This window comes from Elephas maximus, chromosome 9 (assembly GCF_024166365.1).
Source record: "Elephas maximus indicus isolate mEleMax1 chromosome 9, mEleMax1 primary haplotype, whole genome shotgun sequence".
NCBI lineage: Eukaryota > Metazoa > Chordata > Mammalia > Proboscidea > Elephantidae > Elephas > Elephas maximus.
The window spans coordinates 36,598,410-36,624,676 of NC_064827.1; the positions used below are offsets into that span (position 1 = coordinate 36,598,410).

Genomic DNA, 26,267 nt, shown 5'->3' on the forward strand with positions numbered 1-26,267 from the left:
AATCACCTTCATGAGAATCCATAAAAGATCTCTCTCACTTTTTATAATAGGAATAACTACACTTCTCTTAAGAAGAATGGGTTGTGTAATTAACAGGATGGTTCCCTCTTTGTGTTGTCTCTAGGATGTTGAAACACATTTGTAGTTTCCTTTCTAGGAAGTATAGTAAGGCAAGCACTCTGAGTATTTAACTCATTTTTGGCTTCACTTTTATTTTTTCTCTTATTATTCCTTCCATTTTCTTTACTTCTGAAAATAGATACAACTTTCTATTTAAAGGAGTTTTGAAGATTAAAAAACCAAGTGTTTACCACAGTGCCTCAACTATCCTCCAAAACCAAAAACCAAACCCACTGCCGCCGAGTCGATTCCAACTCACAACGACACTGAAGGACAGAGTAAAACTGCCCCATAAAGTTTCCAAGGTTGCAATCTTTACAGAAGCAGGCTGCCACATCTTTCCCCCAAAGAGTGGCTGCTGGGTTTGAACTGCCGACCTTTTTGGTTAGCAGCTGAGCACTTAACCACTGTGCCACCAAGGCTCCTTTGAACATCTTCGGGGTTCTGAAATACTTGTTTCATATAATAGGCTCTGGCCTTCCCAATGAAGTAGTTTGATGTACCCTTGCTTGTGTGATGGCCTAATGAAAGTGAATACATACTGAGTTCCCTTTGAAATAATGTAAATGACCAAATATAGATAACCAAATATCGAAACTGGAATGAAAAGTGAAATTATATCAAATATTGAAAGGCAAAAGAAACTGGATCATAACCCTGGAATCGACTTGCCTGAATTGATACATGATCTCATATATCACGTATCTTAGCAATATGCTTTTTCATCCTCTAAAAATGAGCCATCAAACAAACATAACTTTATGTCTAAATGACTTAAATCAAATAATTATTTTATATTTTTTCAGTGTCTGGAATAATTCACAAGTCTAATTTTTTTTAATTCTAAAGGAGGTATCCTGAAACAAGACCTCGTCCAACAATGAAAGTGAGTGGACCAGAAGTTAAACAAAACAACCACCATCAGTTAACAATTTCGGATATCTAAAGTAGTGGCAGGTTATAGCAATAAAAGTCATTGTTGTTTCCTGGGTGGCTAAAGTAAGGGCAAAATGCGACCATAGTGGTTGTGTTGCTGATTATAGCTCGTTCTTAATTTGTTTCTAAACTCTTGAAAACCTACCCACACTACACAGTACGATCTCACAGTTAATCAGTGCAAAAATTTTTTATTTTTCCTTTGTCACCCCTCCCCCCTTTACAATATCTGAAATGTTACTTCACCCACAGTATTTTGTTTTACCATCTGTTATCAGTCATGTAAAATCTGAGAGAAAAAAAGTAATTAACTTAAAATCTCAGCCCCCTGCCCACTGCTACAGCAAGTTTAGTATAAGTCTACAGCATTCACTTACTTTAGCTGGTTCTGATACTGAGGCGTATTTTCTTATTTGAGCATCAACGCCTAAAGACTTGGCTAATTGTACAGCATTTGAATCATCACTGATAAGTGTCCCAAGAGCCACAAGAAGTCTAAATGTGGCTTCTAGGTCTTGTACAACTTCCAAGACCGTGCTAATTACTGACAAGCATTGAGCTTTCCCTTCAATGTTATGGTCTTTATGAAAACAAACAGAGTAGTTCAGGGTCAGTGTGGCCAGAGCAATGTGAATGTTCTTATTGCTCCCTGATTTCAGTTCTATTGCCTGGGACATTAGTGATTCCCTCTGCAACATCATCAGCTTTTGTCCTGCCTGGCCAACGAAACAATTGCAAAAAGTCCTGAGGGCAAGCAGCTGGTTTGCTGGCTTTCCTTTAGGGTTCAGAAGATTGAGAAGATGACTGATGAACAGAGCCCCTTCCTTTTCATTGCAGAAGTTCTCATTCACGCTGGGATGTTTAATGGACAACCGAAGAATATCAAGGGCAGGAAAGACAATATCTATTAAAAAGAAAAATTCATTAATGTTTACGAAAATATAGAAAATTCCTTATGACTATTACTTAATTTTTAAGGGTTTTATGTTCTTGCTACAAAATTAACAATGATCATTTTAGAAAACGTGAAAAATCATGTGCCTGCTTTATAAAATGTGTATAGTTCTGAAGCTTGTATTGATTTGTCATATTTATATAAACTGGATTTATTGCTACAAGATCATATCTGCTTTAAAAATAAAGGAAACACCTCAGGTTATCAAAATAGCTTGGCACACCATGAGTAGTCAATAAATCCTTGTGAAATGAATAAGGTGACAGGTTGCTTTAAAAAATCCCATAACAAAACCAAAGAGTTGAAGAGGCAAAGTTCTTTATAGAAGAATTCCAGCTAACAAATGCTGATAGGATGTTTGTAGACTGATGATGAGTTTTACAAGGGAAGGATCTGATCGACACCAGATGCATAAATGCATGAAATAATCTTATCACCACTAAAAGTGAGGCAGCCAGGCAGTATGTTCCTCATGACGCAGTAATATGAAGCATCATTTATGAACAATTTTTATGTAAAAAAAAAAAAAACAAGTATTAAACCAGAACCTAATTATGCCACCAGCAAGAAGACAGAGAGGGGCACATTAAGTGATCAGTTAAATCCGCAACGTGGGGCATTTTCTAGGGCAAATGACTTTTCCTACAAAACAACGGCCAAAAAAAAAATTGAGGAGGAGGGCACTTTTGGAATTAAGAGTTAAGTGATACAACTTAAAAAACACACAAGCAAAAGTTTATAGCAAGTGCTTGTATCCTGGGTTTAACAGCGTACAAAGGTTCTTGGAGGGGGACCCACAAATGCTCTGAAACCAGACACAACATGGTACCTGTACAGGGATCATTCCACTACCTTCAGGTTCTCATAAGGTATGTGACCAGAAAAAAGATTATGAATTACACTGGGACCGGGAATGCTTTTTGTGAAGTTTTTCAAAATATGAATCAGAAATACCCAGGTGAATTTTTATTTAATCTAGAAACACCAGTTACATTGACAGAAGAGAAAAGACATACTTCCTACTTTCTAGTTACATTCTGAAGAGTGTTCATGTACCTTCAGGCCAGTTAGTAGCTTTCCACAAAATCTGAAGTTGCTGGGCTGTGGGTTTCTCTGAAGAATTATTACATATTAGAGACAGTATCTTTTCAAGAAGTATCAAGTCATCCTCAGTTAACTTCTTCTCTTCAGGTGCCGTTCCATTAAGTTCCTTCAGTTTACCTAAAACCCAACACCAAACCTTCAGAATCCCCTAATTGTAACTGGCCAGATAATATATAAGTGCCAAATTTTTCGATAAAAGTGTACTCTACCATAACCTATGGGGAGTTAATACTTTTCACGGCAATTATGAAAGACCATAAAATAAAGATAAGGTCAGTGAGTATTTTTTAAGCTGAGGACAGCATGGGAAAAGAATGGTCACTATGGTTATTTTCATTTTACCTATTTTCTAAGACCTTCTGAACTTTTTGTTTTGAATAAAGTTTTAAACTATGTCATATATGTAACCATTGTGAAGGGTTTTCAAAGCAATATCTTGTCATATATGCCAAAGTATAAGCAATTCCCCATCTTCCCAACGAAAAAATGTGTAACAACTTGTTGGCCAACTTAAGTCAGCCTCTTTGGTTGTCAATGAAATAGTAGAAGAGTTAAATGTCTTTTTATACAGAGAAAAAACTTTACTACAAGACTAATTATCTACATGAACCACTGCCTCCTCCACCTTAGAGACCAGAAAAATTAGATGGTGCCTGGCTACCACTACTGAGAGTTCTGATCAGAACACAATAGATGACTCCTGATAGAAAGGGAGAAAAATGAGGAACAGAACTTCAAATTCTTAAAGAATCCAGACTTTCTGGACCTGCTGAGACTGAGACTAGTAGAGTCCTTGAGACTAAGGCCCTGAGTTGCTCTTCAAACCCTGAACTGAAACTATCTGCTGAAGTCACCTTTAACTAAGTAACTGTTTTGTCCAAAAAGTAAAGATTTTCACCCTTGAGTATTACATTAGAAAAATATATATATCCATATAAAACCAAAAAGGTCAATAGCTATATTAAAGCACAGATGAGAAGGCTGGGCAGGGAGATTAAGTAAATGGAATTGAAACAACTGTAACGGAAATAATGAGAACGTTGACACAATATGAAGAATGTAACCAGTGTCACTGATCATTATGTCTAGAAACTGTGAGATGGGAGTGGGTTTGCTGTTTATATTTTCACCAAAAATTAAATTATATTAAAAAAAAAAAGTCTATAATATTTATTGACTTATCTTCTATGGACATTTGTAATCACATTATTTCAAAAACATATTTAATGAAAATATTGCCATTTCTCATGTTCATATTTCATGAAACAATTTCAAACTCTTTACATGCAGCTTTGACACCAGTATCCTTTTTATCACTAGTGCTACTCTAAATCATTTAACACTGTTTCCTCGAAAACTTTTGTGCCCAGAATAAAAAAGACCGAATTTCATTCTCCAGAAAAAAAAAAAAAGGTTTAAGAAGATAAACTTTACTCATCCTAAAGGTAAACTTGAATCTGTTATACTATTCTTTGGTCTTAAAAAGTTTAACAGTAACAGACTATTAAAGGCAAATGTCTTATTATACATATTTTACCATAAACACAAAAAAGGCCCTGAGGGAAAAATTCACACATACAAAAATGCAAACATGAATTAAATAGAACATAAAATTAAACATATAATTATTTAACTCATATTTGCATTTTTTGTATGTGTGATATTTTCCCTCAGTATTTTTAAAAATGAGAAGGGGAAGACTGTTGACATGTCATGGGATTGGCAAGTAATGTCACAAAACAATATGTTAATGAGAAACTATTGGCTCTGTAAACTTTCATCTGAAGCACAATAACAAATAATAATAATAAAAGAAACAAACAGTTCAGTTAATGGAAAGAGCAAGGCAACACTCAGATTTGTCCAAGAGTTGAAAAATGTCAAGCTGATTAAAACTTTGCATATACTTTTTTATTGTTCAAAACAGAGCAATTAAGGAAACACCAGAGTGAGTTTTATAAAGACAACACTAAAAAAAAACCCTGCCTAATAATCAGGTTAGTATGTTATCTCAATTAAATCTCACCATAATCTTTGTGGCAAACAGAGCTAGTAGTACTCTTAGTCCAAAAAAATACACTGTCATTTGTTTTGAGAGAAACAAATTAACGGCAAAGCAATCAAAGTCAATTTAGTATTTTTATTTTTAACAGGTATTTTAAAAGAGCCTTTTATTATTTCTAAGAACTAATTTTTTTAAGCTGAAATCTTGTTTTTCAAATGCTTTATTCATTCATTTTCAGTAATTTTTATTTTTCTGAACACATTTAGAGCTTAGAGGGGTGGGTATCACATTTTTCCCTTTTAGTTTTTTCTCATTAACATCATTATAAACACATATATTTGTATAAGGCTTCTTACAACGAATTAAGGGTCCATTATCAGAATGTATAAAGTGCCCTGGTGGCACAGTGGTTAAGCATTCGGTTACTAATCGAAAGGTCAGTGGTTCGAACCCACCTGCCACTCCACAGGAGAAAAGATGTGGCAGTGTGATTCCATAAAGAGTTACAGCCTTGAAAACCCTAAGGGGCAGTTCTACTCTGTCCTTTCGGGTTGCTATGAGTCAGAATCAACTCAAAAGCAAAGGTTTTTTTTTAATCAGAATGTATATCTGTAGTCAACACAGTTTTGTAATACTACAATAGAAGTCTCTACTCATATAAGCACCCAGCTCACAACATACGTTAGGAGAAATATCCTTGAGAGCATCTCAAACAGTCTGTGGGTATGTGAAAAAACTATTTAATAAAAATACACTTACCTAATATTTGTGTAGGGTTAGCTTGGTCAAAAGTGACAGCTTCTTTTTTGGGAAAGTAAATATTCACTATTTTAGATGTAGCTGATCGGTAGGCACTATTCCCTATTTACGGAATAAAAGATGATGAAAGTCATAAGGAGTGATCAAAAAGAGATTTTTCTAATAGTATGGCTCTCTTTTCACAATTATTGAAATAATGTAGCTACTTGGTGCATGCAATGAAGTAATAAGCAGCCTCAAAAATAAAAAAGAAATCACTGACAAGATTTTATAAATCGTATTTGATTGATACAATAGTCTTGTTTTTGGAACAGGAGCTTAAATGTAGAATGAGGTCTTCCTAGGTCATATTTTCTACTTTTTTCATGTTTTTAACATCCAACCTAAATTATAAATTTTAAAAAGATTAAAAAAAAAAAAAATGAAACAACTATGAAACTTTTCAATTCCATCTTCTCTCTCAGGCATATTGATGTCTCTCTTCTCACGTCCTTTACTGCTTACTCTAACTGATACAGTATGCGTTGGCATTTTTTCTAATCATTTTGCACATCATCTTTACAAATCCCAAGTTATAAGTTCCTGAAGGCCAGGAGTCCTAACTTTTTTATATATTTTTTTACTTCTTAAGTCTCTATTATAGTGACCAAAACTCAGTACCTAGTAACAAATAAAAACTGGAAAAGAATGAAATAGTTTTAGTGAAAAAAAGCTATCTCAACTAAGGCATCATTTAATTGTAATTTATATTTTATTTACACTTCTAATCTTAATTTGTATTCCACTTTTGTTCCAATGTAAAATTAAGGTAGTTTGCAAAAATATGAATAAAATATTTATTTTAATCTTCTGGGCATCTTATGCATAGAAAAGGGAGAAGGTATATAAAGTAAAATGAAGCAAATAATGAGGTAAATGCATAAAATTAATTCTGTTTGTAAAGCATAAAATATTTATTCACACCATCAAAGAGAAGCCAAACAGACATTGCTTGCACTCCTGGTCTGTAGAGTGTAGCTGTGAGAATGCAAACATTAGTTAAATATCATCCAGACAATTAAGTACAGTCGAATGTTCCCTGAAGGAAAAGGACAGGGTGCAATGAGAGATTCTGACAGAGTGGGTGATACAGAAGGGAGTTTACATGGTGTTCCAAAAAGTTTCACTGAGTTTGTCCAATAAATATTATAAAATCAAATAAAAGATAAATGGTTGAGGTCTAAATAACTAAAGAAAAGGCTCAAATTTTTCTAAAAGATAACACCACATACAAAACTCCTGAGACACAAACTAGTATGGCTGGACAGAAGAAAGGCAGAGAGGAATGAGATGCGTGTGCAAGGCAAGGGAAAATGTTCAAGAGGAGCCATTAAAGGGCTTTAATCGAGGGAGGGCCATAATAAGCAGCAGACTGTAAGAGATCACAGAGAACAACTTGGAGTATACTTCATTAATCTAGGTAGAGACGACAATAGCTTGAACTAAGGTATATAAAGGTCTAGTATATAAAACAAATCATTAAAGATGGCAACTTCTGGAAGATGGGAGACAGTACTGTTAACTTCAGCCTTTTTGTAATATAACAGGTAAAGCTAACAATTACTACGCACTTATTACAAATGTGGGGCCCTGGTGGTGCAGTGGTTGAGATCGTGGCTGCAAACCGAAAGGTTAGCAGTTCAAATCCACCAGCTGCTCCTTGGAAACCCGATGGGGCAGTTCTACTTTGTCCTATAAGGTCGCTGAGTTGGAATTGACTTGACAGCAACAGGTTTGGTGTTGATCTATTACTCAAAGTGATTTATAAACATTTTTTAATTTTAGATTCTTAACTCTAGGAGGTAGATATTACCTCAACTTTACAAATGAGAAAAAGTGGTACAAACACACTGAGTAACTTGCTCAAGGTCAAACAGTTAAGAAGCGGTGGAAATAATATTTGAACCTAAGCAATCTCACTCCAGAGTTGATAATCTTAATCACTGTTACAATTCAATATTGAGAATCAATGTACTTTTGCAATTAAAAAACAGCTTTAAAAATCACATGCAAGTTAGTTCTTAAGCACAGTGTGGGTTTATGGGTGTTTACTTATTGTGCAAGGAGCATTGGTGGTGTAACGGGTAAGCACTTCGCTGCTAACCAAAAGGTTGGCGGTTCAAATTTACCCAGCGGCTCTGTGGGAAAAAGACCTCGTGATCTGCCCCTGTAAACATTACAGCCTAGAAAACTCTATGGGACAGTTCTACTCTGTCACATAGGGTTGCTATCAGTCAAAAATCAACTTGACAGCACCTAACAACAATAAAAACTTGTTATACTCAATACCATATATGCTGTCTATACGTCATATAAGACATAAAATAATAATTTAAGTAGGAGACAATAAATGTCAAGAGATTCGTCACACTTGCAAGAGGTGGATCACATGTTTAGCTTTGCGTTTTACTTGTAGCCCATACAAAGCAAAGCATACCTGCATATATTAAAAATATATTAAATAATGAACAAGTAAGGTGTGTCACACTATAGCCTAGATACTTAAAAAAAAAAAAAAGTTGCTCAGGAGAAGGCCAAATATTCTAGGCCTAGGCATAAAAGCAGATTCTTTTTTGGGTAGTCTCAGAGAGAAAAATGTATAGTGTAGTCAGTAACATTCTAAACACACTAAGTACGAATTAAGCACAGATTGTGTAGTGAAGAAAACAGCCTTATTGCAGCACAGCAAGTTGTCAATTCCGGCAACTTATTAATATCAAATGGCAAGGTTATAAAACTACCCTTACCAAGACCCTAACCCAGCATAATATTCGGCCAACTTGGGGGCGGGGCTGAGGTACTCTTTAAGTTCCCAGGTGATTCTAAAGCGCTGTAATGAAACAATTCTGAGGAAACTCTAAAAGTCAGGCCAAGAAGTTTGGTCTTATTTTATTACATAAAAAAATTGGGATACAAACTAGAATGAACTAGTTCAAAGCCCTAATAAAAAGTTCTCAAGCAAGAAAATGACATAAACTTCCATAAAATCTCTACACTAAAAAAAAATTCCAATGAATTTTAAAAATCTAAGAAAAGACAAGTGAACAGTACTTACCTGTAAATGGATCAACTCCAGCCACAGGAGTTCCCATACTTGTGGAACCTGGTACATAACGACCAGCACCTACAATTCAATAACACCTCCAGTAAGCAAACTTAAATGCCAACTACATAGTTCTTTACGTGGAATCATTTATTTTCAGTAGTGGTCACACTTTGAAATGGCATCTTTATATACATAATAAATGTTCTATAAATTTAATACATAAAAATGCTTAGAACAATGCTTTTTTGGGCATGCAGTAAGTCCTCAATAAATGTTAGCTAAAAAACAATCCTGGAATCACAAAATAAACATTAGATTCCCTTACAATTACAGGTGTTTAATTAATTACAAAAGAATTAATGGGTTGGACAGAAAGAAACTCAAAGGTTTTCGGAATGAAGCGTGAACACTATGCTACTGAAGTAAAGCCACAGGCTTAGGGAAAAAGAAGAGGAATAATTCTTGCTGACATATAAGACTGAACCAGGCAAGAGTCTAGGTAAGAGTCTGGGATGCTATAATAACGGTCCAGTCACATTTGAGATCATACTTTTGATTGTTTCACTGAAAACGGAAAGAAAGAACATGAGAAAACAAGCATGGAGAGAGAATGTGCAGGGTTTGGAGCTGTTCAGAGCCCTGGGTCAGCCACTGTAGGAAGAAAGATGAGCTACTGTTCCAAGCTCTCTGAGTTTATAATTTAGGAGCTGGTATCACAGGTCCAACACATACAGAAAAGGCCAATAAAACTAAAAAACAAAAATAAACTCAGATGTAGACAGGATTAATTAAAACAATGAAGAGCATAAAATAAGTGGGTACATCTGTTGAGTTTTTACTACATGCCAGCCAGCAAGCTAAGCATCTTACATGCACATACTCAATTAAGTATTAATTATATACCATTATTATTTCCAATATTTTAGAAGGCTGAATAGCTTACCCAAGACATTCAGTTATTAAGTGGCAGAATGTGGTCCTACACTTTTCTAAATGTGGTTCTTTAACTACCTAAGTAAATCACCCAGTCCATCCAAAACTTAGTTGTTTTCCAAATTAGCTTCACTTTAGAAACACACAGGGAGCTTTTAAAAATACGTACAAACAAACCACACACAGGGCCATACAATAAGAATTTTTAGGAACGGGATACCAAATCAAAACCAAACCCGTGCTGTCAGGTCAATTCCGACTCATGGACCATGTTACACAGTAGTTACAGAGTAGAACTGCTACAGAGGGTTTTCTTGGCTGTAACCTTTAAGGAAACAGATTGCCAGGCCTTTCTTCCACAGTGCCACTAGGTAGGTACAAACATCTAACCTTAGGTTAGTAGTCAAGCACAAACCATTTGTTTGTACCACCCACATATTTTGAACTTTTATTCACTAACCTAGCAAATCAAAATCTCTGAGGATAGGACCTAAGGTTAAGTAACTGAAAAAGCTTCTCAGAGGATTCTAATGCACATTAGAAGTTTGAGACCCACATGTATTATTAAGGAGGGGAAACAAAAAAATTAAGATTGACCTTGAATTTAAATCAGGTGGGAAAACTTCTGGCCCCAGTACTACTGGTAGAGTTAAAGAACAACATCAACAATAATAGGTAACATATATTGAGTGCTTAAATGTATTCCCGGCATTTTGCTAAATATTTTACATGTATTATACTATTTAATTTTCATAAAATCCCAATGTGGTTGAGTCTTGTTATCTATTTTTTATAATAAACAAAAAAAACCTCCAAGTCTTTGAACAGGTTCATTCTGGTTTGAACCCCTGCTGAGAATTTGCATTTCCACCCCCAGATATACTGAATCCGAATATACATTTTAACAAGATCCCTAAGTGATTCTTATATGTAATAAATTTTGAGAACCACTGCTCTACTAGTGGCTCTCAGAATTGTTCCTAACCAGCAGTATAGCATTGCCTGGGAACTTGTTAGAAATGCAAATTCTCAGCAGGGGTTCGAACTGGAAGGAACCAGTTGGAAGCCCTGGAAAAAAACCAAACCTATTGCCAGTGGGTCAATTCTGACTCATAGAGACCCTATAAGATGCAGCAGAACTGCTCAGTAGGGTTTCCAAGGCTATAATCTTTACGGAAGCAGGCTGCCACGTCTTTCTCCATCGAAGTAGCTGGTAACAGTGTCATTCAATTATCTTAATCAATGATTACATTATTCTCTAGGACATTTAGTGTGCTATCTTGCATATCTCCATAATCGCTGCGTCTCCCGAGTTGTTGACATTGTGCAACAGTGAGACATGCTCTGTCTATGGTGGCTCCAGGAGTTCTCTTGATTTTGTTGGTATTGGCTGAAGCTTGGTATGTTCTTCCTGTTCCAGAAAGAAGCTGCCAATTAAATTTGGGAACTCTGTTGGTCCTGGTGTAAGCATCTTGGTAATCGCTGTGCTGAATATGCTAACAAAGAGAAAGTCATCATCTTTTCTACTCCTCAGATCCTTACTACTATTTCAAACTGCATTATATCATCGACGACTTCCTAAGAAACTTTGTGACATCACAGTGTTTAACTTTATAGTTAGTTATTGTACTATACTGGTCATCAATAAAAATGGGTACACCCATCTGGGCCACCAATTCATTCACAGGAGAAAGGAAGATCATTGAGAGTAATTCACAGCTCCAATACCCCCCACCTAAGGTTATGTGTTGATCCAATCTATGATTGGGACAGGGTCATAGGCTGTCAGTTTTGTAGCTCATGTTACTAAGACTGCAAGGCCAATGGGTACCACATAGGTTATGAATTTCTTCCCAGGTTGGGTATATTGTCCAGGAATTCTGGCTGAAGATCCAACAAGAGCACCATATGTTAAAAGCTATTCTGAATATAGAGACTTCTTCAGCTGCATTAAAGTCCAAGTCTGGCAATTTTGTTCCAGTAGTGCTAATGCTGAAACATGTCTTTAAACTGGTAAATAAACTCACTTTGAAGAGACACACAGACACTTCAAAAGCTTTGTGAAGACCCTTAATTTAATAACTTAGAAAGACTAATCCTATTTAGCTGTGTGGAATGTCTCCTTCCGTGCTAAGCCTGGGTAGACTTCTTGACTGTACTGCTCCATTCAATATCAAGGATTCACATGGCTCCTTTTCTGATCATTATCTCTAGCAGCTTGCCAGTGACAGCAATCATGCTGTGTCTTGGTTGGTGGACTCCTCTATTATCTAATTTTACAGATTAAAAAAAATAGGCTCAGACAAGTAACTTGCCAACTTCTCATAGCAAGTAAGTGGTAGAGCCCCTGACTCTAAAACCTATTGTCTTAACTACTCTGCTCTCCTGGCAGGAAGGATCACTGACGAAAACAGTGAATTCTAATAATATTTAAAAAGTCACAAGGAAATCTACAAAACTACTCCAGGAAAAAGCAAAAATTAGAAGTTAAAGAAAAGGAGATCCATCGAAATTGGAAATACAGGATAAGGAAACTATCAGTTACTGGATAATATCTTCAAAATGGAGAGCCACTGTAATGCAAACTGCAACGTAATTAGTGAAGAAAGTAATATTAATCAAAACTGTATCTCACCTGTGAAAGGATCTGCTGCAGGCAGAGCATTAGAAGGCCCCGATGAAGAGCCCGGAACATACCGACCACCACCTGCGCGTGCAAAATAAAGGAAAAGCTTAAGTGTTCCAAATTGCACAAACAGTACAATGCTTATAACTAGAAACGTCTAAGCTTAGAGAAAAACAAGGCTGACAGACGGCATTAATTATAGTCAGAAGTCGTACAGCTGGGGAAAAACTAAAATTTCAACGTTTCTTCAAGTTTTGTTTTCTTAACTTTAAGACTTTATATTTTAACCCCAACATTTAAATATTAAAATAACTGCAAATCCAAATATAAAACAGAATTGCAGGTGGTCTCTGACTTAAATAATATATGCGTACAATTGGTTCCAGTCCCTGTTCCTGTAAGAACTCCCCAAAGTCTTGCTGTTGCTGTTGCTGTTGCTATCAAAACCACAGGCATTAAATGCTAAATCTTTTAGAGAATTCCTGGGCTCATTAATTTCATATGTCAAACAGTGCACTCAGCGCTGAGGACCCAGCAGGGAACAAGATTGCTTGTATTCACTAATGCTTACAACCTACCGAAGAGCATTACAAAGGGCATGAGTGCTACAAAGGAAACAAACTTCCTTTTATACCTTTACAAAAGTGTGCTGTGTGTAAATATGTTTTATTAGTACCTCTAAGGAAATAATCAGAGTTGCCCACAAAAAAATACATGCTTCTGAAGTTAGAGTTTAGGAAGGCCAAAAAAAAGCCAAGTAGCTGTTGGATTTCTAGGCAGAGCCAACTGTTTTTATATCTGTTCTCTATTCCACAAAAGAGATTACACAATACTAAAATCATGCATTCACTCTTTTGCACTGTAGTCTGAAATTCCACCAATAGATATATCCAGGTAATAAGCACCTTATTGTTTTGTTTGTTTGTCCAATACACGTATTAGGAGAGTTACATCATTTAATTCGTTAGTGAATTCATTTAATAATTCTGTTTAAGCCAACACACAGATGAGATTAACTTTATTATGTGAATGGACAATGGAATTTTGAACTAGAATGAGGAGATAATTTGGGAGTATTCAGTCTCTGTGAGGGAAGAAGTAAAAAAGAAAGATCTACATAGGGACTTGAGGTTGGAAGAGAACATGGGGTTCTCATGGTCTTGGGGAACATCACAGTTCATAAAGAAAATGTTCTACATTCTATTTTGGTGAATAGTGTCTGAGATCTCAAAAGCTTGTGAGTGGCCAACTAAGACACACCACTGGTCTCATCCCTTTGGGAGCAAGGGAGAATGAAGAAAACTAAAGACACAAGAGAAGGATTAGTTCAAAGGACTAATGGACCACAACTACCACGGCCTCCACCAGTCTGAGTCCAGTACAACTAGATGGTGCCTGACTACCACTGACTGCTCTGACAAGGGTCACAATAGAGGGTCCCAGGCAGATCTGGAGAAAAATATAGAAAAAAATTCTAACTCACAAAAAAAGACCAGACTTACTGGCCTGACAGAGACTGCAGAAACCTCAAGAACACGCTCCCTGGACACCCTTTTAGCCCAGTAATGGAGTCACTCCTATGGTTCACCCTTCATCCAAAGACTGGACAGGCCCATAAAAACGAGACTAAAGGGGCACATCAGCCCAGTGGCAAGGACTAGAAGGCAGAAGGGGACAGGAAAGCTGGTAATAGGGAACCCACGGTTGAGAAGGGAGAGTTTTGATATGTTGTGGAGTTGTTAACCAATGTCGTAAAACAGTATGTGTACTATTTAATGAGAAGCTAGTTGGCTTTGTAAACCTTCATCTAAAATAAAGCACAATTAAAAAATAAGAGAGAATATGGGGTCCTTGTGACTAGGAAGAGCACTAGCACATGAAAAATGGAGCCAGAAACAATGATAGGAAAACATTAAGAATTAAGTGCTTATTTCAAAAAGCCCCGGTGGTGCTGTGGTGAAGAGTTCCGCTGCTAACCAAAAGGTTGGCAGTTTGAATCCATCAGCCACTCCTTGGAAGCCCTGCGGGGCAGTTCTACTTTGTCCTATAGGGTTGCTACGAGTCAGAATCTGCTTATTTCAAGAACTTTACTTAGAGCTGGCCTCGTACCTAAGAAACAATTTTATTTCCTTCTATATCATGTCCTCTGTTTCCAGGACCCAGAACTCAGGCCAATAACACTAGAATTATAATCTATTTCCTAGAAGTCAGAGCTCAGGCTCATTCTAATAGGATTAAAATTTATAGGCTGGCATGAGAACTTGAACCCTTTTTAACACTTTCAGATACTGAATACTAAGTTACAAACAAGTGACATAACGAACATATAGAATACAACCCACAGATAAACTAGAAGTACCCATAGTTCAGTCCTAATCTGATGCAGAAGTAGTCAATTTAGCCTCATGTCAAAACAGAATTTCTATTTACACACACATGTATTTTTACATATGTTGGTAAACAGAAATTATATAAAGGAACTTACAAGTTTCTTTTATTTCAAAAATGATTAAATTACTTTAACATTTAGTTTACAGTGTTGTCGTATTTTTAAAGAGAATAATCTACAATATTTCTATAAAATACATAACCACTATATAATTTTAAGCTAAAAATATGAATTTGAAGTAAAAACCTAGTAATTTGTCTAATGCTGTAGATCTTGATTTTTATGATACCCATTGCCACAGAGTCAATTCCAACCCATAGCGACCCTACAGGACAGAGCAGACTGTCCCATATGGTTTCCAAGGAGCGCCTCATGGATTTGAACTACCAACCTTTTGTTTAGCAGCTGTAGCTCTTAACTACTACGCCACCAGAGTTTCCAGTATGCATAATAGGTGTTTTAAATACATTAAAAAAAAAAAAAAAATCAACCAATACTGATAGAAATAAATAAAACGTTCTACAAACCCTAACTTACCTGTGAATGGATCTGAAAAATTGGTGTTTCCAAGGCCCAACACTTGACCTTTTGTGTTATCAATAATAAACTTAGCCACTTGATCCAAAAACATGGGATTCAAATCATTCTTCTGCAAGAAGTTGTATGCAGTTAACCAGGGATCATCACTGGTATTATATGGCAACTTATATGATGGTCCACCTTCATTGACATCAATTGAGAAAACATAATCAAATTCCTTTAATATGAATATAAAAGGGAGATAAATGATTATTGACTTATTTATTCTTATATATAACTCAATGACATATATAACATCTCATGTTATGTGCTCTAACTATAACACTTAAACTTTTTCCAACATGCAATGCTAAAATCTTTTTCTTTGGCACATAAAGATCAACAGCAATCATCTGCTGCAAAATAAGTATTTCATTGGGGAAGTGGGTATGGATTCTGGCTACATATTAGTTCTCAGGCTAAAGAAGGGTCTCCAGGCGGTTGATCTCAAGGCCAGACATATCAGCTGTTAGCACGCTGCTCTCCGAAATGCAGCAGCATCATAAGCACTGCCCACAGGGTCCCTCGTGTCTTACTAAATTAAATTATGGCCAGGAATGAAGAACTAAAGGCGCCACAAAAGTTCCTAAGCCAAAATGTTAGGAATAGCTTATCTATGTTAACTATCAAAAGACAGGTAACAGCTAACTTGTCTATCAAGTACAACTCTCCCTAGATGGAAGGAAATTTTTGAAAAATCTATTTCAAGAGAGGAAGAAGAGAAAATTTTCCCCAAAGTAATGTATTTTTAATATCAAAACATATTTTATCAGTATGGGAAGAGAGATAAGAAAATCTTTTGCCTAATGCTTTAAGATAATGGTAATGAAAAAGTCAAAATCAACGTACTTTCCCTTCATATAAAACTTTTCCAGATGTCTGCTGATTAGCACCAGATGAGCCAACAACATCACCAATTTTCATCCACCTTCCTTCACTAACACTCCACTGATAGGCTTCGACTTTCTCTCCATCTCTGATTAGACGAGTCTGTCCATCTCTAGTACCTTAAAATACAAATTTTCAGAATCAAAGGCAGAATGACACAGTAAAATTGAAAAAAAAATTACATGGAAGATTGTTAACATTAAAATTTATACATAAGAGAATACATACTTTGGTTTAAAAAGAAAATTATAGTAAACAAAAGCCTTTAAAATGCAATTCTACTAAAAAGTAGCCAAAAGAAAATAATGCTTAAAAGGAAAATTTTATTAAATAAAGTTTGAAAAAATGTGATTCTACTAGAAAATAATTGCCCATAGTAAATAAAGCAAGTTTTCTTACTGAGTATCTACTGACAACACATTTCATTTCAGTAAATAATACCATTCCTCTAACTGCTCAGTCCAAAAAAACGTAGAAGAGTCTGATTTCTCTTTCTCTCAATCCCATAGACAATACTTCAGTAAATTCTGTCAGCTCTATCTTTAAAATAACCCAAACACGTGCCCTTGAATTGATTCCGACTCATAGCGACCCTACAGGATGGAGTAGAACTGCCCCATAGAGTTTCCAAGGAGCGCCTGGCAGATTTGAACTGCCGACCCTTTGGTTAGCAGCCGTAGCACTTAACCACTACGCCACCAGGGTTTCTATCTTTATCTTTTTCTTTTTTTTAATCTTTAAAATACATTCAGAAAACTACCTCTTTTCACCATATCTATTGTTACCCATTGGTAGAAGCCACCATCATTTCTCAGATTAATTCAATAGCCTCTCAGCCCTGCCCTTGGCCTCCTTACCCGTACCCTTGGCCCTCCGTACCATACCCTTTGCCGTCGAGTCGATTCTAACTCATAGCGACCCTACAGGACAGAGTAGAACTGCCCCACAGGGTTTCCAAGGAGCTGCTGGTGAATTCAAACTGCTGACCTTTTGCTTAGCAGCCATAGCTCTTAATCACTGCATCACCAAGGCTCCAGTCTAGTATATTCAACCCAGCAAACACAGGAATTCTTTCAAAAGGTTATGTAGATCCTGACACTAGTCTGTTCAAAACCCTTCACTCTCACTAAAGGCAAAATCCTTAGATCTGTGCACATGGCTAAGTATAACCTGCCCCTATCATCCTCTCTGACCTCATCTTCTACTGTTGCTCCCCTCCCCCAGCTCCTTTGCACTTGGTATTTATTCTGCCTACAATGCTTTTCACTGGCAGCATTTGCTACCTTGCCTCCTAAAGGACTTTACTCTGTTACCTTCTCAGCAAAGCCTCAGTGGCAGAAACAGCTAGCTGTTCTGCAGAGATTCATACTCCCTTACATAGGGGAGAGCTGTGGCTGTCCAGCCAGAGACTACATTATCCAGCCCTCCTGCATCTTGTGGGCCCATGACGTTACACAGCTGAATAATGGTTAGTGGAATCTGGATGGGCATTATACAAGCCAGTTCCCGGCCTAGCCCCTCATCCCTCTTCCCCTTTCTGATGACTGAATGTCATGCCCAAGGTGACCTTGGAAGCTACGTATCGAAGATGGTGATTTTTCCATCAGCCTGAATTCTGAATGACTGTAAGAACGATTCCACAAAGATACATATGCTCCACCATGCCCTGCCACCAACTGAACCTTCAAAGTGCAAGTAAACTTTCCTTGTGTTAAGCCACACAGATTTCAGGGTTTATTTGCCACAGCAGATAGTGCTATTCTAAGTATTCCACATTCCCTAACTGCTATATTTAACATTACAAACCAGTTCTAATCTCTGATTTATTTTTGGCATACTACTTGATGACTATCTGACATACTTACTGATTTACTTATTTACATTTTAATTATCGGTCTCCCCCAACTAGAATATAAATTTGTGAGAGCAGGGATTTTTGTCCCTTTTATTATCTGTATTCCCCAGAACCTAGAACTATGTCTGGCACACAGCAGGCACTTAGTATTTACTAAATGTCTACATATTGATGAAAAGGCTACACTTAAAAAAATTGTAAGTATATCAAAAACTGTTTCAAGATCCCTTTATGGTCATAAAAGTTATTCAGAATCACAAAGAGCTTGTGTTTATGTGGGTTATATCAATTGATTTACTGGATTTGAAATTAAAACTGAGAAGATTAAAAAATATATTTAATTCACTGACAGAATAATAGACCCAGTACATATTAGATAAGTATTTATTTTTATGAAAAATAGCTACTTTAAAAATGTAGTAGCTGTGAGAATACGCATTGCTTGACATTTTTGTAAATCTCTTTAATGTCTCATTTAATAGAAGACAGCTGGATTATTCTCTCAATTCAATTTGTTGCAATATGTTGTTTGCTTGAAGTATATGAAGAAAATCCAGGCTCAAATAGATACGCAGCTGAAAAAGACAGCTAATTGAACAGCTATTTCAAATCAATGAGGACATTCGGGAAGTGGTAGCTTCTTAAAAGTTACAGTGTGGAATCTTAAACCACATCAATGAATTTTTCACGCTCTACTACACCAAAATGTACCTCACACTTTGAATGGATCTTTTACTCATGTATGATTTTGTTTAACGTCATGCCCTGGTCATGCGTATTCCCACTGATTTCATTTCAACAGTCTTTAAGTACTGGGAACCCGTCAAGCTCATGGTGGCAGGCACAAACTTTCGCTTGAAAGCTTGGATTTTATCTTTGACAACAAATACTATCAGTTGTTTTTCTTAATGTGACAGGCTCACTTTGTTCATTTTCAAAAAATGTTTGCCAAGTACTCAAGCCTGTATAATCACTGTTCGTTGTTCTTTCAAGTAAAAAAGGCATTCTGTGAAAAAATGGCTAGTTCAGCCTGCAACTCAAACAAGTGGACAAATGCTTTTCCTTGGACACCAGGATATTTTGGTGTATTTGGTGTATTTTCCATTTTGTCACCCAGAATACTGGAAGAGGTGTACTATAAGGCAAGATGTAATAAAATTAATATTTACTGCTTCATCAAGGACATTCTTAAACGCAACTGGATTCTGTTTTTGTTTAACGACAAGAGCATGCCAGTAAAGAACGCAATGACTACTAGAACAGTTCGGGGCCACTGCCTGGTTTGTGTGAGAGGGAGCCAGCAGTGTTACCCACCATTGTGTTTGTGCCATAAGTGCAAATGTTAACATAGTGAAAAGGGCAAATAACATCTTGAGGCCCATTGCTGCTGAGTAAATTCTAACTCATAGTGACACTACAGTACAGAGTAGAACTGCCCCATAGGGTTTCCAAGGAGTGGCTGATGGATTCGAACTGCCAACTTTTTGGTTGGTAGCCAAGTTATATAACCACCACCAGGGCTCCAAACAGTATTATTATAAAATTAGTCTGACCTCATGGATACCCTGAAAAGATCTCAGAATCTCCAGGGGTCACACTTTGAGAATCACTGATTTAAGGTGTCAGGGATACATTCAATAATCTGAGACAAATGTTGTCCTCTGATTTCAAACTCATATGATCCCCAACTCATTAAGGAGACACTGCTTTACTTAAACTCATTTTTATTTTTGGTCTGTACAACCTCTCTCAGGGAATCCAATCAGCCACAGGTATTAAACAAGTGACTTTTGAGTATCTACTATGCATGCTCTAAGCATTGAAAGATTTATTAAAAAAAAAAAAGAAAGGTCACTAGTTATGGGAAGCTTAGCTCAACGTCTAAATTATAAGGCAGAGGCAAGAAGAGCATTGTTTCCCTTAGTGGTTAGGTGTGATAGTAAAAAAATTCTCAAAAATTAGTATTTGGCAATGAGAATAATACTGAATAACTACCAAAACAATCTTTTTTTTTTTTTTAATCCCTCTTAATTCTCCCAAGAGGCAAATGCGATTTTTTTTTTTTTTTACTACTAGATAGACTGAAACACTTACCAGGTTCATTCAGATGTTCCCTCCCAGGGAGCTGCTCAGCATTAATGTCCCCTAGGTCACCAGTTTTGGAATCAATGGTTGCCTGAGAGAGTTCTTTTTCAAAAGCCTTGATTTCCTCAGCACTTGCTGTCCGATCCTCTGATTCTGTAAAAACTCTAATGATACCATCACTATAAAACAAGCAGACAGATTTTGAAAGTCATTGCCATAGTGCACTAACATCACACCTGAAGGATCTAAAGCAACAATCATGTGTATTTGTGAAGATGAGAAATATTATGATGTACTGATGGCTGAGTAGAGAGCACTATGCTGGCTTCAACACCCAATACCCTTTATTCCTTTTTAAAGCAATGTAAAGGCTGAGAAAAGACTATTTAAAGGGGAAGTCGTCAATAATCCTTTCTTCATCCTTCACTTGAAACAATCGTTTGTCTATCTACTCTTAGTAACCCTTTATTTTTTTACTATTCTCTACACCAAAAAGTGATGTCCCACAAAAAAAAAAAAAAAATCACTAATACCATCTTTCAAACCAAATACAAAAGCTTTTCTAACTCTCCACTTCTTGACTCCTCTAGCACTTTTTGACCTTGATGACAATCTCCCTACAAACTCTCTCTTCTGTCTCCCTAAATCTCAATATTCTGATCCCTTTCTCTATTTGATCTATTGGTTTCTCTTTCTCTACCCAGAATATATCACAAGATTCAGCCTTTAGTCTTCTGTTCCTCCTCTTCTCTATTTCTTGCCTCAGAGAAAACGTGTTCTTTTGCTTGACTTTTGCAGTTTTGCACAAATCTTTATCTTCAGTCTCAGTTCTTACCCTAGTCTCCAGTCTAATTGCCTGTAATCCACTGGCAAGAGTGCGGCTCACCACCACACGGACTTCAGGAAATCTAAAGCCAAGGCCATCATCTGCTACTCCAAACCAATTCTCTCACTTCCCCATTTTTTACTAATGGAAACTCCCACTTACCAAAAATTTAAAACATTACCCTTCTCTTTTATCTCCTTTCTAACCATTTTTCCTCTTAATTATCTCATTTATTTGTCTCTTATCCATCATTGTTGTTGGACTAATATTTCATACCTGCCTATTGTCATCACTAGTTAAATCCAACCTACATGTTTAATAATTCACAAGTTCTGTTTTTATCACTCTTTGCTCAAGAGCTATAATAGGTCTTTAACCCCAAGTACCGAATTTAAAATATTCCTGGCATTCAAGGTTCTCCATACTGAAGGCCCACCTTATCTGAACCACCTAATTATTCACCAATACCCAGCAATAGTCCTCTACCATTTTCCTCCATCTCCTAAACGCATAACACTCATTCCCATGCCATAACCTTACTCACACTATTTCCTTTGATAGAAATTCCCATTTCCCTTCTTACTCATAATCTTTCAAAATCCAATTTAAATTTCTTCTTCTCCAGAAAGTTTTCCTATACCAATCTCTACCTTCTCTAACTCTCTTTGCATTCAATAGTTCCACTTCAGAACTTGCAGTAAAATACTGGTGTAATGTATCATATCTTTAGTGTGAAAAGCTGTTATGCCTACTACTGTTTTGTTCACTAACAGAAAAATATACATAGTCTTCCCAGTTCATGGGAAATTCCCTATGGCCTATCTCTGCACACTATAAACCCATTGCTGTCAAGTCGATTACAACTCACAGTGACCCTACAGAACAGAGAAGAACTGCCCCATATGGTTTCCAAGGCTGTAAATCTTTACAGAAGTCGACTACCACATCTTTCTCCCATGGAGCAGCTGGTGGGTTTGAACTGCTGAACTTTTGGTTAGCAGCTCAGCACTTAACCACTGCGCTACTAGGGCTCCTATCTAGTGCCTACCAAAATGCCTAGACAAGTAATGTTTATTGATTCACTAGAATATAAATACCTCGCACCAACCACAATATCACCATTGTCTAGCACACAGCAGCACCATATAGACTGAGCCGGAAGTCGGATTGTTTGAGCACATTCCCCTTGTTTCCAGATTCTTAGAGATCTGTCTTCTGCTGTTGTCACAAAATCTAAAATTAATACAGAAAAGAATGGTTTGAATACAGTTAAGTACATTTACACAAACCATTTTTATAGATAGTTAACACCGATTTATTTTAACCTTGGGGTGTTATAAAAATAGTTTTAAATTCTATACATTTATCATCAATACCATATACAACTCCAAACATCACATTCTCTATACACTTCACATCTTATATGGCATCCTTGCACCAATAAATGATACAATCTTCCCTCAGATACCCCAGACCTTTTTAGTACATAATCATCTAATCTGAGTTAATATAAGGATGACTAAACAATTTCTTCCTTTAGGAAAAAAATACTTTTGAAATAAAGTTACTAAATTTACTCAAGACACAGACAATAAATTTAAGTAATAAGTCTTCCTTCTCCCATCTTGGGAATGGGATGCAATAATGCTCAGTATAAAGTGTTAAATACAAAGCATGATAGTCTTACCTTTACAATTGGGAAAGACAGATATGCTATAAATATAGTTGGTATGGCCATAATATACTTCAAGACACTCGCCAGTGATTTGCCACCTTCTAATACTAGCATCATTTGCACAGGAAAGAAATTCTGTTTCACTTAAAATTGCCAAACCTCTTACACAGTCTTCATGCCCTGTATTAAAACAAGGAATAATGTTAATCAATAAAATGGACTGTTTGATTGACAGCTCTACACAGCTCACTAACACTGCAAACTATTATCAGTGAGTAGTTAAAATTGATTTTCAAGTTAGAGAAATTCATTTTTTTCTTAGAAACTAAAATTTGTGTTTCAGGTTTGGCAACATTTTTTAGTTGTCTTGGGAAGTTATTTTATATTTACCGTATCTTCTCCAAAGTATTTCCTAAAACCCTCCAGAAACAGGATTTACAGCCCAACAATTCCTCACCTTCATCTGACAAGTCATTTCCAACTTTTCCTCCCCAATAACAAGAGTAATGCACAAAATATACAATATTCAATATAATAGAAACATGTAACAAACAGTAAATACCCCTAAAATTCTCCTCTCACAAGACAGATTAATATTTTAAAAAGTACTAGGGAAAACTAAGAAAATTTAAGATTATGAAGAAAAATTCCAATTATTTAAGAGTGTGAAATAGAAACAGTCATCACAGATATGTAAACTTTATTCAAATATAAACGAGTAGGTTGAGGGAGATTAACTTATCTAAAACCACATGATTAGTGGCAAAGCTAAAACTAGATTTCAGGTTTCCTGCCTCATAATCCAACCCCTTTTGATAAAGCCAAATCATAAATGCCTCTACCCCACTGATTCAACCAAATCACAAATATTAAGCCATACGTTGGTGCTGTATTAATCAAACATTCCACAATTTACATAAAGGACGATAACACTTACAACTATTCAATGACACAATAACAACTAATGATTATTGCTTTAAAAAAGGGCACGATTTTATAGAATAAACTTTTTGTACTATGTTTTAAATTGTATAACTGGAGAACTATATATACAGGTAGTCCCCGACTTACGACGGGGGTTCTGTTCCAATGACTCTGTGTTAAGTCTGAATACCTCATTTTTATTTCAGTTTTATTATTGCTTTTTATTATCAGTATCCTTATATATCTGATCTTTGTCTTTGGGAGCTGGGAACATTACATATAAACTTGCAGACATACTTTAATACATCCATATATACATGAAAAAAATACACAAATCATAAAAAAATGGACAGTCGCAAGTGCAGTTCATCGTAATTTGAATACATTGTTTAAGTCAGGGACTACCTGTATTACTTATACATGGATTTTAAAATTTCTAAGAACTTGATAAAATTCAATTTCTCTCCATATTAATTGAGGCACTATAAAAGGTGCCATTTCAAAATAAGGTCAAAACATTCTCTGAAGCTTACAATCTAATAAAGGAAATAAGTCAAAAATTTTCCCATGCTCACTATTTGTTGATTTAGATTAGCTATCACAGATTAGTAATTATTTTATGCATGTATATTGTATGTATTGAAGCAAAAACAGGGGGATGCTTGGTTACAACTCATTATCTGTCTTCCCCTTTACAGACAGTTTTATCAGCACAAATGAACTTCTTTAAGGATAAGCCAGAGTCTTTCAAGGCGGGGGAAAAAAGAAAAAGAGACACACAACCAAAAAAAATTCATGCCAAAAATCTACTGCTTCACAAATAAATCAGGGATATTAATAGTAGGAAGTAGGTACCTCAATACGGGTGTTATTTAATAGCTGTGGCTTTAAAAGACTACTCAACAAAAACCTCAATATAAACAAAGCATTAGATTTGTTATCATTAAACAATGTACCTCAATATAAATAAAGGCATTAATGATGCTTTTCTCTGTATATGAAAATAACAACCCTGACCCACCATTAGAATGCTTAGGAAATGCTAGGAAAGAATGCTTAGAAGTGTCAGGCTGACTGTGTTAATGTGACAACCAAAAACATAACCATATAACCACAGGTTATCAGGTAGCTGTTAGCCTACCTCGTTGTTTCATGAGAAATCTCACTACACTGTTTAAAATGATGTTAAATATTATCTCTGTTAGAAAAGTTAACACACAAATTAGGTGACACAAACACACCGATGTTTTTCAAGTATCATTTTCAACCTTCTCAAGTTTTTAGATCTGAGCAAGTAACAAGCTATAAGATTATAAAAGCTGTCTACCCTGACCTTACCCATAAAATTCCTCTCACATCTTCCAGCCTTCCACAGTTTAATAGTCTTGTCTGCTGATCCAGTCAACATTAATCCCTGTTCAGGTAATATCTTTACTGCCCATACTGCAGCTGTATGACCCTATGAGTAAAATGGGTATCAATTTAAGTTGCCACAAAATTGTCACTTTCAATCATTGCTACCTAGACTATTCACAGAGAACTACTGTACCTGTAAGGTCATCATACATTTGTCATTCAGCCAGACTTTAGCAGTGGTGTCCCATGACCCACTAAGTAATGTCCCAAATTTTCCAGAAGAAAGACTACAAACTAGGAAAGAAAAAAGTCATTAGTTAAAAATTTTCATGTAGAAAAATGATCAACCTTGAAAGTTACTAAAGCATTATAATTTTAAAAACACTTTATGAAGTGATAGTCTCTTAGCCAATTAAGCCTTAATTCAATGGAGATGCAGAATGTAGAGTGTAGTCAAGAGCACAGACTCTGGTGCCAGACTCCCTGAGTATAAATCCTAGCTGTGCTACCACAGGGACATTACTGAGCCTCTCTGTCTGCAAAATGAGGGAGCAGGGCCAAGTGGGCTGCACCATCTCTTACAGCCCTAAGAAACTACAATAGGAAGATAATGAAAACAATTTTGAAACATTGTTTATATAGATATTTAGGATCACTTAAATTAAGACAACAAAAAAACAGAGCCAAGCTAAATTTCAATATTAACGGAATGGTTAATTAAATGTGCCATTATCTTTGATGTAAAATTATATAGGCTAAAAATTACAAATACGAAAGATTACCTAAAAACAGAAAGAAAAAGTTCTAGTTAAAAATGGCAGGCCAGCACAGTAAATCTATAAATGGTATTAAGTTACAAAAACAAAGAAAACAGCAAAATGACGTAACTTAGCAAAATGGAGGAAGTTATCACTTAAATACCCACAGAGGAAGAATTAGAAGCAAGGTGACTGGTCCCACAGAACTCTGAGACTCAGTACGCATCCAGAAGGTACAAGACGTAGACTTGAAAAATGCGGAGAGTGACTGAAAGCTTGTATACAACACACTGAAATCCTAGATAACTTTTCCCCCAGCCTATAGTCAGGCAAGATCCCCATCCACTGCAGTAGACTGGAGGTTTAATCTCTGGAGGAACTGAAGCAAAGTCTCCAGGCTCAGGCAGGC

The 26,267-nt window shown here is 36.1% G+C and overlaps 1 protein-coding gene across 2 annotated transcripts in view; it reads right to left on the minus strand.

The window, feature by feature from the left end:
* Positions 1–933: 933 nt before the first annotated feature.
* PLAA (phospholipase A2 activating protein) overlaps positions 934–26,267 on the minus strand; it is a 37,806-nt gene continuing 12,472 nt past the window's right edge. Inside the window, exons 3-14 of one of the 2 annotated variants that reach the window (XM_049895986.1) lie at positions 25,294–25,394; positions 25,083–25,203; positions 22,833–23,000; positions 22,243–22,378; positions 20,329–20,498; positions 16,341–16,498; positions 15,450–15,669; positions 12,533–12,604; positions 8,974–9,042; positions 5,880–5,981; positions 3,068–3,232; positions 934–1,960 (exon numbers count right to left, since the gene is read on the minus strand). In XM_049895986.1, coding sequence (XP_049751943.1) covers positions 1,395–1,960; positions 3,068–3,232; positions 5,880–5,981; positions 8,974–9,042; positions 12,533–12,604; positions 15,450–15,669; positions 16,341–16,498; positions 20,329–20,498; positions 22,243–22,378; positions 22,833–23,000; positions 25,083–25,203; positions 25,294–25,394 — 2,048 coding nt within the window. In that variant the 3' untranslated portion in view covers positions 934–1,394. The remainder of the gene's footprint in view (positions 1,961–3,067; positions 3,233–5,879; positions 5,982–8,973; positions 9,043–12,532; positions 12,605–15,449; positions 15,670–16,340; positions 16,499–20,328; positions 20,499–22,242; positions 22,379–22,832; positions 23,001–25,082; positions 25,204–25,293; positions 25,395–26,267) is intronic. The other variant, XM_049895987.1, reaches the window with a different exon arrangement.